Consider the following 14,149-nt stretch of genomic DNA (forward strand, 5'->3'; position numbering starts at 1 on the left):
TAGGATTTGTGGCATAAGATTTTATTTTAGTTGGTGACTGGCCCTTATCTACAGCACCCAAGCTTTCCTTGATAAAAGGCTAGTTAGCACTTGGAAACCATGGAATGTTTCCAATATTCCTTCCCCCAACTTGCATATCAGATCATCACTGAGTCCAGAACCTGCCACAGGACAATATTTTGCACGCTGCATCCAGACATCTCGGATATAACAATCAAAGGACATGTTGACACCAGAGCAGAAGTCCAGGAGAGCTTGCCGTCACCCTGCAGCAAGAGCAGAAACCTACTAAGGCTTGCACTCCCCTGTACTCTATGTACATGAAAGTCTTAGTAAATTTGAGAATCTAAAGTGGTTATTTTAATGTCGGTATAAGGGTAGCTACTTGGCATCCATTGCTGGTCGTACCGTAAACCATGTTTCCTTTCAAATATGAGTAACCTGTACCCCACAAATCACCCTGAAATTTCTCAAATTTCTTACGCCAAGAGTTTAAACTTTAAACACGACTCTGAGCGCCTAGCCACCAACATACTTTATTACTGCTTCATCTCCTTCTTGAGAATACCGTGATAAGTGATTGACAAATCCTGTCTAATCCTTTATATGTATCGTTCTCTATCCTTGGAGGATTCTGTCTAAAATCTTGAAAGTGAAAAATTAATTGCTGAGATCTGAATAATTTAATACAGCATTCTCTGCTAGTTCTGATAGATTACCAATAGTCTTTACAAGAACAACATCCATCTCTAAAATGGTGAAAACGATTGGCATCTCTCACTATAATCTCCCGCTTATAACAGTCAGATGCCAGCTTCATAAAGTTATGGCAATCAATACATATCCTAATATTCTTCATGACCGTAATTGGGCACTCACTAGAATTTCTCATCAGCCCAAAGGCCAAAGCCAGCTTTTCGCTGTGGTAATAGAGTTGCTCTTCCTTCTGTTCTTCTTCCACCTCATGCAAGACCAGATTAGTAGAGGGGACATAGCCCTTATCTTTTAAACGCATTTTCATGTTTTCAAGCATAACATAGATGGCATCAGACTGAGGGTGCAGTTTATCGGCCACTCTGAAAATATGGACCTTATTTTCAATCTCTATCCAACTTAGCCCCGGTTCTTTCTTCACCCTGATCTCTTTCATCTTCTTCCTCACGAGGGCAGCTTCAGTCTGATTTCCGCTAGCGATGTACATGTTAGAGATCAACACATAAGGCGCTGACTTACTAGGCTCAAGTTCAAGCAACCTATTAGCGGCCCTTGCTCCAATTATCACGTCTCCATGAACCCTGCAGGCACTTAACAATGCAAGCCATATTATAGAATCAGCCTGCACGGGCATCCTCCCGATCAGATCCTCTGCCTCTTGCAAGCGCCCTGCACGACCAAGAATATCAACCATGCATGAATAGTGGTCTTTTAGCGGTTCAATTCCATGATTAACAGTCATATCTTTGAATATTTTGCAACCTTCATCCACAAGTCCAGCATGACTACAAGCAGAGAGTAGACCTACAAAAGTGGCACTGTCAGGTTGTACTCCATTTGCTTGCATTGCAGAAAACAATCCAAGTGCCTCGGTGGCAAGCCCATGGACTGCATAAATTTTTATCATTGAGTTCCAAGAGACAATATTTCGTCCTTTCATTTCTTGAAACACTTGAGCCGCAGAGTCTAATTTTCCACACCTTCCATACATGTGTATCAGGATATTGCAGAGTACAACTTCTGATTCTAAACCCGATCTAATGACCTGGGCATGAATTGTTGGGCCGTGCTGTCTTGTGGCCAAATTTGCACTAGCCTTGAGCACAATCGAAAAGGTAAACCTATCTGGGGACTCTCTGTGCCTCTTTAGCTGCCGAAACAAATCCAGAGCTTGTTCTGGACCATGCTGAGAGTAGGCAGTAATCATCCCAGTCCATGAAACAATGTCTCTAGTTGGCATCTCCAAGAAGAACACTTTGAAACAGTCATCTGCACTGCCCAAACTTGCATATACCTTCAAGAGCGAGGTACTCACTTCAAGTTCCATTAGCATTCCTGTCTTCGTGATCAGAGAGTGGATTTGAAGCCCCGGTGCCAGCCTCTCGAAAGAGGAACACGAGGACAGAATGCTCATCAAAGTCACACGATCTTGCCCAGCTCCAGCCCGGTGCAGCTGTATGAAGAGGCCAAAGGCTTCAAGGTGACGAGAACAACACTCGTAACCGGCGATCATCGAATTCCATGTGATGGCATTGGACTCGGGCATTGTGCAGAAGACCAACTCCGCATGTTGCAGCGAATCTTCACACCTAGAATACATGGTGATGAGTGCATTTCCAACATAAACATGAGGATCAAATCCTGTCTTGATGGCGAGACAATGCACCTGCTGGCCTTTCGCTGGCAAGCCCCCCAAGGAAGCACAAGCACTGAGCACGCTACCAAAAGTGTACTCATTGGGTGCACACATGAACAAACATTCATGCATTTGAGAAAATATCTCTAAGCATAGGCGAGGCTGGTTTCCCTGATCATAGCCACTAAGCAGTGCAGTCCAGGAAACCACGTTTCTTTCAGGCATTTCATCAAACACTTTCCGGGCGTATCCCAGCCAACCGCACTTCGCATACATATTGATGAGGTTATTGGAAAGAAACAAGCCAGGGCAGCCAACGTTGGTGATTAAGTAGCCATGAAGGCCTCTGCCCTCTGTGACACAACCAAGGCGGGCGCAGGCGTGGAGCAACGAAGCGCACGCTTGAGGATCGATTGGGGTCGGTGAGGAGAACGCATGGGCGAGAGCAACCCGAAGCGCGCGAGCAGTGAGATTTCGGGAGGTCGTCAGATTCATGTTCTCGCCGCCATTCTGAGACGAGAGATTGCAGAGCAGCCATGGGGACTTCCATCATGGCGCCCGGGCCATCATAAGAACCAACCGAACACCAGTGTGTTTCCTCTTGCCCGAAGCAAAATAAGTAAAGTAGCTGAAATATATAACAGAAACGCACACAACCTCTTGCGTTTTTACAGGTAGCGACTTTGTCAAGTGAAAAAGAGCTTGGCCAGGTGACCTTGTAACGCATAATGGTGAGTTTGAACGACTGTCAAAAAAAGAAAAAAAGAAAAAAAAGAGAAATTCAATTTGAATGGAATCGGTGAAAAATCCATTCGATCCTTAGCTTGTATGAATACGTCATTTAAACTAAATTTTTATTTTATAGTTGTTTTAAAATGCTTGTTTTTTAAATAAATAGAATAAAATTGTTCTACCTTACATAACATAATTCAGTTGAATCATTGAATTTGATTGGTCTATTACACCAACAGCTTAATATGTTAAATTTAAATCGTTATTTGCGAATCTACAACATATTCAATTGAACCATCATCAGTGTCATTTTTTTAACTTGATTTTTTTTTCTTTAGGCAATTTTTATCCTAAAGAAATCGTACCCTGTTTGAGAGGTGCTCATTGCATAGTGTTGAATTTGAAAAGAAGGAGAAAAAAACAGGCTCGGCTCTCACGCCCCTCACCATTGTGGTTTAAAAAGAAAGAAGACAACCGCATGAAATAACCAAATATACTGGCACTTCTACGTAAATTTCTCTCTCTCTCGTCTATAAGTAAGAAGAGGGACCTTCCATTTTCCCAATTTCTCTCTCTCCGTTGTTGCCGGGGGAAGGATTTGGCGCTTGTTATTGTGGCGGTGGCGCCATTGGTGCAGTGCTGAGCTCGTCTTTGCATACGAAGGGATGGCGAAAGCTCGCAAGCCGAAGATCGAGGAGCAGAAGCCGGAGAGCTCCGGTGCAGTCGTCCGCCACCAGAAGCTCTGCCTCTCCGTCGACACGGATAACAAACGGCTCTATGGGTATGGTCGTGTCGCTCTGTCTTATGACCATATCTGCTTATTTTATGTTATCATCTCGGTGGAAGCCCTAGATTTTTATGTTCGCGGAGGAATTTCTGATCGTGATGCTGGGATCGAAAAATCCGACCACCATGGGATCTGGTTGTGGTTAGCAGCTGTGTTACTTGCTTAATTGCTTCTGTGCATTTTCTTTTCGTTGATTCACGTGGACGTGGGAACATAGTAGTTGGATGTCTTTTGGCACTTTCTGTCACCGAAGTTCCACAGCATCCATTTATTTTGAATGATTTTTGTTTTTTGATCGGTTTGCATTTGTCTGAAAGACGATGGGTTGTGTTCCCTGGGGACCTTCTCAGTAGAAGCTACCGGTCTACCTGTCTTGGAATTGGTACGTCATTTGTCTACCCGGGCAAGGGTTTCGACGTTGGGGTTGTGAGTTGTGGATACAATGTGGTCGACATTTCAATGTTCTTGTAAGACAAGCTAGATGCTTCCTTTTCGATCCACAGACCCTCCGCTTTGGTTGCGCTAGGAGCTTGACTATTCATTGCTCTTTGATTGTCTGTGTTCTGCTCTGCGACATTTTTGTTGGGATTTCTGGTCAAAAGGATGCGTAAAACGCTATTATTTCTTATCCTTATTCAAGTGCTATGACTTGTGATCATTCTTTTCTGAGGGCTGACCCGTGTAATCTGTCAATTATCCTTAAAGGTACACCGAACTGAAAATTAGTCCACCGGAGAGCGGGATGGTAGGATTACATGCTGATAACATGACGATAGAAAGTATTTTGGTAGATGGCGAGCCGGCGGCATTTGAATTTTTCCCCCATTATCAGCACGTTGAAGATGAAAAGAGATGGGAGTCGGTGAACTGCACTGCTGCTGCTGCTGACGCTGCTAGCACGAGCTATTTGTCGTCTTTGGACAAAGAAATGGCTCCAAATCTGCTTATCCTGTGTAGCAAGAAAGTGAATTTAAGTACTGAAAATCAGAGCAGGGACGCTGCTGAAGAAAGGACACAACCTTCGTTGGGTGACAAGGTGGTTTTCCAAGATGCTAACTGCTACGAGCTTTGGGTTAATGAACCAATGATGCCCCTTTTAGCGTTTTCTTCTTGTGATCTTTTGTCCTTTTCAATCTGAGGATGAATTATTATATTTTCATGAAGTAGTTCAATTTTGTTGTGGTTTCTCATGTAGGTTGATATTGGATGCAGAATGTAAAATTGGTTCGCATTGATTATTGGGTAGAGAAGGCAGAAACAGGCATCCATTTTAGGGATAACATAGTCCATACAGATAACCAAATAAGGCGTGCACACTGTTGGTTTCCTTGCATAGACAGCAGTTCACAGCGTTGCTGGTAATGTTTACTCAATTGAGGTGCTTTATTGGTTTTCTGATGTTTTCCATTTAGCTGTAGTCCACATTTCTATGTAACTGGTCTGTGCCTTCAAGTAAGCTATGATCCAGAGATTAGAATAGCTAGATAAATGAATATTTCAGTCTGCCTGTCTGGGGTTTATTTCATTTTCTTTTGTTGGTCTTCCAGTTATGTGAATGGTTCCTTTGTTTTATTCAGCTATGATCTGGAGTTTACAGTGGACCATAAGCTTGTTGCTGTCAGCAATGGAGACTTACTTTATCAGGTTTGTACTGCCTTGTTCTTCTCATCTATCTTGTCATTAGTTTTTCATGTATCAGTGAGACGATAGTTCGGAAAAATTTTGAATGGATATTGCTTAATACTGAGTCTGCAGACTATGACATGAAACAATTTGTAGGAGTCATGATGGGGCATTATGCCCATGTTGATGTGGCTAGTTTATGAGTCCTACTTCTCCATTTTATCTATATCTTCAATTACTTTCTAGTCCTTCGTATAACTGGTTGTTTCAGTTTACAAAACCCTGCAATGGCTTCTTCTTTCTTGATTCCCTCCATTTGTATCATGTGCTTTGCTTGTTTGTGCTGCAATATGTATTTGCACTGGATATGCAGACCTCTATATGCAACATTCATTAATTAGCTATTTGCTTTTTGTCGAAAAAAAAATCCCAAATGGACTTCAATTTACTTTTCCTGATCATATTTCTAATTTTAGTGATACTTTCACATCTATGTGTTTTGAAGTCCTGTTCTTCCTGTTTCTAATGCACCTGTTTTTCCACAAGGGTGGCATTCTTGAATTATTTCTCACCCATAGCATCTTGAACTGCTGTCTTTGATGCGTCTTGAGACTCTAGAACCATAGAGCATTTTCCTGGATATGTTTTTTCCTGTTGAAGAATTAGTGCAGCTCTTGTTGCCTGAAAGACCAGATTTTCATACCAGAAAAACATTTTGTGTTAATGATGCCCATAGATTGACGACTTGGGTCATCTTCCCTAAGTAACTTATGCCACTGTATGTGCAAGAAAGGCCTGGGATGAGTTGCTAATGCAGGATGGCTTTATTTGTTTGAATCTTCATGATGGACAATCTTTCTTATATTTTTTGTGATGTACACCTCATCTTGATGATGGATTAAGTTGGTGTCAGACAGCACACTGTAGTTTTGCTGGTTGCTTTCTCTTATATTTCGTTATTGGCCTGCTTATGCTTCCATGCTTATCCTTGTATTTCTTTGGTAGTACTGTTTTTCACTTTTTCTTAATTCTCTTAAAAGCAAAAAAACTGAAATATCTCAATTTCAGTTTCTCCCAATTCCCAAAAAGGAAAAATTTCAATGTCAGAATCAACTCCACAACATACTTTCTTATCATACTATAACTTATTTCATTTCCCTAAGGAAGAAAAAATGCACATATTATTGGATGACTTAGAATGCATAGTACATCTCTAGTGGCCAGGCCATTAAGGGGTTTTATGGCATTTTGGAGGACCTTTATTTTGTCTGCGCTTATGGCTATGGTGATTCATGTTACCATTATGTTGTGTTTTGCAGGTTCTTAGTAAGGATGATCCTCCGCGCAAGACCTATGTCTATAGTATGAGTGTTCCAGTTACTGCAGAGTGCATATCGTTGGCAGTTGGACCTTTCGAGATATTCCCAGACCGTCAAAATGCAATGATAACACATCTATGTCTAACTTCTAACCTATCTAGGCTTCGGCATACAGTGGGTTTTTTCTTTAATGTTTATAGGTACTTGCAGATGTTTCATTCATCTTGATTGCTCAACAATTTTATAGAGGAAGTAGTACAAAACTACAAGTCGCTTTTCTTTAACATCAGTTTAATTTTTTGCAGCTATTTTGAAGAGTATCTTTCTGCATCATTTCCATTTGGTTCATACAAACAAGTTTTTCTTATGCCTGAAATGACTATTTCTTCTGTAAGCTTGGGGGCATCAATGTGTATTTTCAGTTCTCAAGTGCTGTTTGACGAGAAAGTAATTGATCAGGTATTTTGTGTTCCTAACACCTTTGTTATTCTCTTGCTTAACAAAAACAGCCAAGATGTGTTGAAAAATGAGATGCTTAAATGCGGCCACTTCATATAAATTTGGCAAGCATTTCGATGCTGCTCGACATGAACAGCTTCATGGAGCTTGCACTTATCTTGCTTTGGCTTGCAAGCTTTAAAAAGCAAAAAATTTTTGAATGAACAGGAAAGTACTCATTTATGGTAATTCACTAGAAATAAATTAACAGATAGTTCTCGATTTGTCCTAGAAACAGTTGTGTTGGTATCCTGTCCTATATAGACAATAGCATGCAATCTGCCCAAGACTCATTTTTTAGCAGATGAAGAGCTTTTCTTCCCCTCCTGGTTTTATTTTGATTAGCTTCTTGTTGTTGTTGTACAGATTACTTTGTGATAACTTGAAACAGTTTATTTTTTGAAGGTGCATGGCTTTGTATGTTCAGATTATGCTTCTGAAATGGAAAAGTGCATCATGTTAATGATTCTTGTGGGTTTTTACTTTTACGTGATCTGTTTTCTCCTCTGCAGACAATTGATACAAGGATAAAGCTGGCATTTGCCCTTGCAAGGCAGTGGTTTGGAGTGTATATAACTGCTGAAACACCAAATGATGGTAAACAGTTTAAGCATAAAACATTGACCTTATTTCAAGTAATTTTGTGTAACTTTGGCCTTTGCTGTTGAACCATAAAATTGCAGTGTTAGCAGATAGGTAAATGGTAATATTTATTAGCATATTTCCATCTTTATCTAATTAAAGTTCATTCCTGGATGTTTTGCAGAGTGGCTTTTAGATGGTCTTGCTGGCTTTCTTTCTGACTTGTATATAAAGCGTTTTCTTGGAAATAATGAAGCTCGATATCGCCGTTACAAGGTGCTTTTGCCTCCTTTGAAACTCTTGTCAACTGATCCTCTTACTTCTGACTAAATTGGTTACTTCTACTATTTTTTTACACCAGCAGAGCTCTTTAATCTTATTTTTTCATACATATTGTTACATATATTTGCTATTATTGAATAATTGTGCTGATTGTTTGATTTAAATGCTTGTCATATATAGGTAAAATAAAGGTAGTCTTGGAACCTGGATATTTGGTGAAATTTTGCCAATGAATTGACACCTAGTGACTAGTTGTTCGGGAATGTTATGGTTCATTTAGGTTACTTGTACCTTTATCACTTTAATGGCTATCCTGAGAGTGCATCAACTGGGCATCTGGCAATTAATACAGTGTCCAGCTTTATTTTGGGTCAATCACCCTTTGTCGTGAATGACTGTGTCTCTGTGTACATCACATTTATATATGTGCAGTGCATAGACAATGAAGTGTAGGTATATGACATTTAATTGTGTTGTGTGTGCCTCAAATTGTATCATTACTTACATCAACTATCAATGATGGATGGTTTAGTTGTTTGGTGGGTGTCTTTTGTTGCCGTCTCATATTCACGTCGTTTGATATGTAATATGAATTATGAAACTAGGGCTAAGTCGGGACTTAGAAGTAGTTAAAATAAAAAACACACCTATAAATCAACTTAAAAATTAAAAATAAGTTAAGTTGAATGAATCAGAATTTAATGTCTTTTGCATGAAAAATTGGAAAAAGTAACTTTTGTGCTTGCCACTTCCCATGTAAGTTGATGTTTAGGCATCTAGGTGCTTTTTGATTATGCAGGCCATATTGCAGCATAACTTGCCGTGCCTCCAGGCTGTTTTACAACTTTACATGTACCTTGGCTGCTAATTAGAGACACATGCATGTTGTGCAAAAGACAAATTTCTGACATGGTTTCTAGATATCATTCTTGGCATGAGTTTTCTTTAGTATTTTTTTCCTCAAAAATTGTCTTTTCTCCAAAAATTTTGGAAAATCTAAAAATAAAAAATAAAAAAGGAAATTATGGGCTTTAGCGTTTTCCTGCGGTAATATGACAAAACAATCACACAATTAGGAAAAATAACAAATAGAAGATATGTGAACTTTTTCCAAAAGTTTTAAAAGATGTGGTTATATTCCCATTGTAATATGTTGACATATAATTTTTTGTGATAAATTTGAAAGTAAAATTTCAATATTTGCAAATATACTTTAAAGTTTTTAGATATTGGTGACAAACTGATTTCCAGTCATATGAAGACTGTTGTTGCTGGTTGCAGAAAAATTGAAGGCATGGTTGAGAGGTCTCTTTGGGTTTTGTGATCTATATTTGCATTAATTATTTTGAGTACACAGATCATTTCATTCTATTGGAACTTTTTATGTGGCTCGCATTGTTTTTGTGCTGACATTCCATGTGTCTCATTTCTTCTTCTTTTTTCCTCTCTTATACAAAACCTGCATAACTGCAGGCCAACTGTGTTGTTTGCAAGGCTGATTTTGATGGGGCAACTGCTTTGAGTTCTTCTGCAGCTTCAACTGAGTTGTATGGGACACAAAGATTAGGTCTAATTGGAAAAATACGGTCCTGGAAAGCTGTAGGTTATTTCTCTTTCCCTTTTTCTTTTTTAATCATGTTTCACATTATCCTAACATATTGATGTCTTTCAAAATAGGTGTCAGTTCTTGAAATGTTAGAGAAGCAGATGGGTCCTGAATCGTTCCGCAAGGTGTGAATTCTTGTATTCATTGCCGTGATTTGCGTTTCGGTAGTTCTGTCGTAGGGTTTGTGCTAGAGGCAATTACTTTGACCGAGGATTTTCTTCCTTTTTCAAAAACATCCTGGAACAATAAAAAAATACTAGGAAAAGGTAGTACAACTGCATGAAGAAATGTTTAAGTACATTAGATGTTTGCTGGCATCAAATATAAAGTATGACATTTTAAACCTTCACTGTTTGTGACTTGTAATTTTCTTTATTTTCTGGCAATACATCAGTCTATCTTATAAACAGAATGCTCTGAACAACTAAGCTTTGCTACATTAGATGACAGTCAATACACAATGCCATAAAGTGCATAGAAAATAACCGTACCAGTGGGCCAATAATTGGATGTGTAAACATGTCATAATAACTTTTTTTTTCAGTTTTAAAAATTATAGACAAAGAAAAAATACAAAATGGGATAAAATAGAAAAAATAAAAATGCTTTTCTATAAAAACATGTCACACACAATTTCAGCAATAAGGATTCATCAATTTTACATGTTATGCAACATCATGGCCATCAAGAAATGAGCTTAAAAACTTATGCATCACAAAATAAACTTGTTTACTGCAAATGACAAACAAAAATAGGATTATTTATTTTCATTTTCATAATTAACTTCAAATTCAATTTCCTCCTCGACATGTGAAGGCTCATCGTGGTCTATTTTTTGTTAGTTTTCGATGTTGAACAATTCAAGATTTTTTTCTTGAAGTATGGTGGCGGGTTCCTCTTCAACCCATGGTTCTATTACATCAAAGTGCTCTCAGTTGATAGAGCCAACTTGCTCTCTGTGCTCTCTTGTGGAAGTTTTTTCTAATTGCCTAAGATAAATAGATATACATCTTTGCCTGAATAACATATTATATAGAACATGGACATGGTTACTCGACCTTTTGCAGTTTCTATTGTTAACATAGATTTGTTGGAAAAAACTTCAATTTCTTTTGTGTCCACTTGCACTGCATATCTAATTGACATTTTCACGGCAAAGCGTTTAAGGTTTGAGCAGTCACTCTGATACCTATATAGCTATATATTTAAACTTAAATGAAACTCTATGAAAACAACAAACAAAATTACTAAGTTACAAATAAAAAAAATGTTGAACTTTTGTGTATAATACCTGGACGAACTGGTGTTCTATTTCTAAGGGTTGCACCTCTTACCATGTGACCTTGATAATTATCATAGATGGTCTTGATGAGTCAGATTTTGTATGTCAAGATCAATGGCTAATATTTCATTGCAGTCTAATATCACTTCTCTATCCATTTTAAATTCTGCAGAATATCTCAATGTAAAATGTAAGTAATATGCTGCCTCATGAATGGTATGATAAATTTGCCAAACCACCTCTTATCTGGAGTCCTCTATATGGTTATATGCAACATTTTCCCTTCCTTGAGACGCTTTTTGTAGCCTCTTTTGCTTGGCCTGTAGTTTCATAAAGGTAAACTATAGCAAGCCTGTCTTAGTCAACCAATTTTAAGGCTTTGACCAAGCGTATGTTGATTTTCAATAGTTTTACACACAATTCAAAAAGTTAATTGTTGAATATAATATCCACAATTTTCCTTGACTTTCCCTTATGAGCACACAGACACACAACCCTTTCATTACATGATGACGTTCGCCTGAAAGCATTTCTTTGTTTCATTATACTCTGTCAAAAGATTTGTGGTAAATCTAGTTTTTATCACATAAAACGAAGTGCATGTATTGTAGAACTTGAATTGCATTGTCTGCCTGTTTTATCAAATGTGTGGGAGTTATAGCTATCTGAAATTGGATTGAAAATTTGTAGTAGTATGAGAAGGAAAAGAACTTTTAGTTGAGCTAGAAATATTCTAGCTTTACCTGGGTGCATGGCACAAGATCTTTCACCTGTTCTGCCTGCTCTTTCTGTTAGAATTACTTTTTGCATGCACAACTTTTCCTTTTGTCCTCGAAGTAGCTGTTGGGTGCATGACTTCTTTCCTTTTGTCTTCAAAGTAGCACGTCTGGCCTTATACTAGCATCAGCAGGATCAGAAGTAGGAAGCTCAATATTGTCCTCATCCTCTACTTCTCAGGGTTCACAAGAGCTCATCTCAGCATTTTCATTTTCTTACAAGTTACAACTCTTGTTGGATTTCTAAAGGTGCTTGGGGCCACATTTTCATATGCCTCGGCCCTCTTGAATAAATGGTGTTTTAACCAAGAGATTCTTGTGGCTGTTTCCTTTTTACAAAACCTTCAAGTTGGCTTGATTATCATCGTGAGAGCACCATTGGCATGCAGGTCATTTAAAGTCATATCTTCAAGGTACAATAACGATGTGAAAGATTTTGTGCCTTTCACAGTAAAAATAGGTTTTCATGTACAAACAGAATTCAATCGCAAAATCAATCTGTCAGTCTCACATACACATCTAGCTTGAAATCATTTTTTTTCCTTTAAAATGATGTGAGTATCTAAGATTGTGAGGATGGTTTTATAACTCAAAAATGAAAAGATCACCATTCAGGCCCCCTTTATTTTTATGATGAAATACAATACATATCAACTTGTATCCCACTATGGCCCCATATAGTACGATACTGGTTGATACAGGTTGTCGCACCTTCACCACTGTTACATTACATATTGTACACTAAGTGACTAAACAAAATAGGCACAATATTAGTTTTGCCTACTGATAGGTTTTTGAGTTGCCACATAGTTTAGTGAGGCAGATAAATAGAAGTACACAGGACATTTCACCAGTTAAAACTACAGTAAACCATAGTATTGTGTCAAATATTGATTTCGTGCTGTTCTCTTATCTGGCCATTTAAAATTTTCATGCCACATTTACGCCTGGATTGACTTGTGGAAAACTTTTTTAGTTACAGGTAATGGTATAAAGAATTAATATATCCTGATGTATGTTGGTGTTGCTCTTTTTCTGTTTTTTGACCATTTAGATATATTATACACAAGGCCTTAACTTTCCTACAATTTTGAAGTTGATTCTGACTTATGTTTTGATGTCTCATGATGGTTCAGATATATGTTCACTCCCATTTTTGTTCATTCATAGGAGTGCTATAGTGTACTTACATTGGTCTCATTCTTTCTTATTTCATTTCATTTTCTTTTGTTCTTCAGATTTTACAGACCATAATTTCTAATGCAAAAGATCCTATACGACCCTCAAGGACACTTAGCACAAAGGAGGTGAGATATTGAGTTATTGACACTAATTTGGAAGAGGTAGATAAAAAAATAATGTATTATCTTTGATTTTCTTGAAGAAACATAGGTGTGAACACATTTTGAGAATTATATGCCGTATATTCATACAAATGAGCAATTAACTGATGCTTACATGCTCTCTCTCTCTCGTGCATGATGCACACATTTCTACATGCAAAATTGCAAATATATGTTCATTGTTTTCATTGGAAGATGTAATCTAGTAAGATGTGGGATGTTTTGACCTTGACATTGTTACATTGTATGCCACGGCCTGCCCTTGCTTATCCTTTAGGTACAGTTGCACCAAAGTGATTAGTCTTGATGCTTCCTACTTAAACTACACCTAACTTCCTCTAAAATTCTAATTGCAGTTCCGACACTTAGCTAACAAAGTTGGGAATCTTGAACGCCCATTTCTGAAGGAGTTTTTCCCGCGTTGGGTTGGATCCTGTGGATGCCCTGTATTGAGGTTAATATCTATAGTTTGTAATTGGAGTTTTTACTAATAATTGAAGATGTTGAATATCCTTGCTTGATAGTACCTTTTTTATGATTGAAGAATGGGCTTGTCCTATAACAAAAGAAGAAACATGATGGAGCTGGCAGTTCTACGTGGTTGTACTGCTGCAGCCGAGTCCACAGTTGCCATTTTCAGGGATAACCTGGAAACCGATCCACGAGGAGGTGATGTAGGATGGCCTGGCATGATGAGTATCAGAGTTCATGAATTGGACGGGATGTATGACCATCCAAGTTTACCTATGGCTGGAGATACTTGGCAGCTTCTGGAGCTGCAATGTCATTCTAAACTTGCAGCAAAGCGCATTCAACGGCCAAAGAAAGGCTCAAAACCTGATGGATCTGATGACAATGGTGATGCCACAAGTGCTGTGGATATTCGTTCTGGGTAAATGTGCTGGATCTTGGTTCCAAACACTCAAGTGCCTTAGTAATGCTAATGTTCTTAATTTTTGAACCTTTTGT

At 38.3% G+C, this 14,149-nt stretch overlaps 2 protein-coding genes across 9 annotated transcripts in view; one reads left to right on the plus strand and one right to left on the minus strand.

Moving 5' to 3' along the window:
- Positions 1–675: 675 nt before the first annotated feature.
- On the minus strand, positions 676–2,960 carry LOC116261765 (pentatricopeptide repeat-containing protein At1g71420). The gene has a single exon (XM_031640613.2). The coding sequence runs from the start codon at positions 2,843–2,845 to the stop codon at positions 716–718; it is 2,130 nt and encodes a 709-aa protein (XP_031496473.1). The 5' UTR covers positions 2,846–2,960; the 3' UTR covers positions 676–715.
- Positions 2,961–3,638: 678 nt separating this feature from the next.
- Positions 3,639–14,149, plus strand: part of LOC116261764 (transcription initiation factor TFIID subunit 2) — a 59,691-nt gene continuing 49,180 nt past the window's right edge. For 5 of the 8 annotated variants that reach the window (XM_050079931.1, XM_050079926.1, XM_050079927.1 and 2 more), the window contains exons 1-13: positions 3,639–3,863; positions 4,575–4,905; positions 5,082–5,227; positions 5,447–5,513; positions 6,812–7,011; positions 7,117–7,270; positions 7,822–7,906; positions 8,076–8,167; positions 9,647–9,772; positions 9,851–9,904; positions 13,076–13,144; positions 13,537–13,634; positions 13,725–14,072. In XM_050079931.1, the coding sequence (XP_049935888.1) occupies positions 3,748–3,863; positions 4,575–4,905; positions 5,082–5,227; positions 5,447–5,513; positions 6,812–7,011; positions 7,117–7,270; positions 7,822–7,906; positions 8,076–8,167; positions 9,647–9,772; positions 9,851–9,904; positions 13,076–13,144; positions 13,537–13,634; positions 13,725–14,072 (1,886 nt within the window). In that variant the 5' untranslated portion in view covers positions 3,639–3,747. Of the gene's footprint in view, positions 3,864–4,574; positions 4,906–5,064; positions 5,228–5,446; positions 5,514–6,811; positions 7,012–7,116; positions 7,271–7,821; positions 7,907–8,075; positions 8,168–9,646; positions 9,773–9,850; positions 9,905–13,075; positions 13,145–13,536; positions 13,635–13,724; positions 14,073–14,149 lie in introns of those variants that run through there. The other 3 variants (XM_031640610.2, XM_050079930.1, XM_050079932.1) reach the window with 3 other exon arrangements.

The sequence above is a fragment of the Nymphaea colorata genome, chromosome 10 (genome assembly GCF_008831285.2).
Source record: "Nymphaea colorata isolate Beijing-Zhang1983 chromosome 10, ASM883128v2, whole genome shotgun sequence".
Classification (NCBI taxonomy): Eukaryota; Viridiplantae; Streptophyta; class Magnoliopsida; order Nymphaeales; family Nymphaeaceae; genus Nymphaea; species Nymphaea colorata.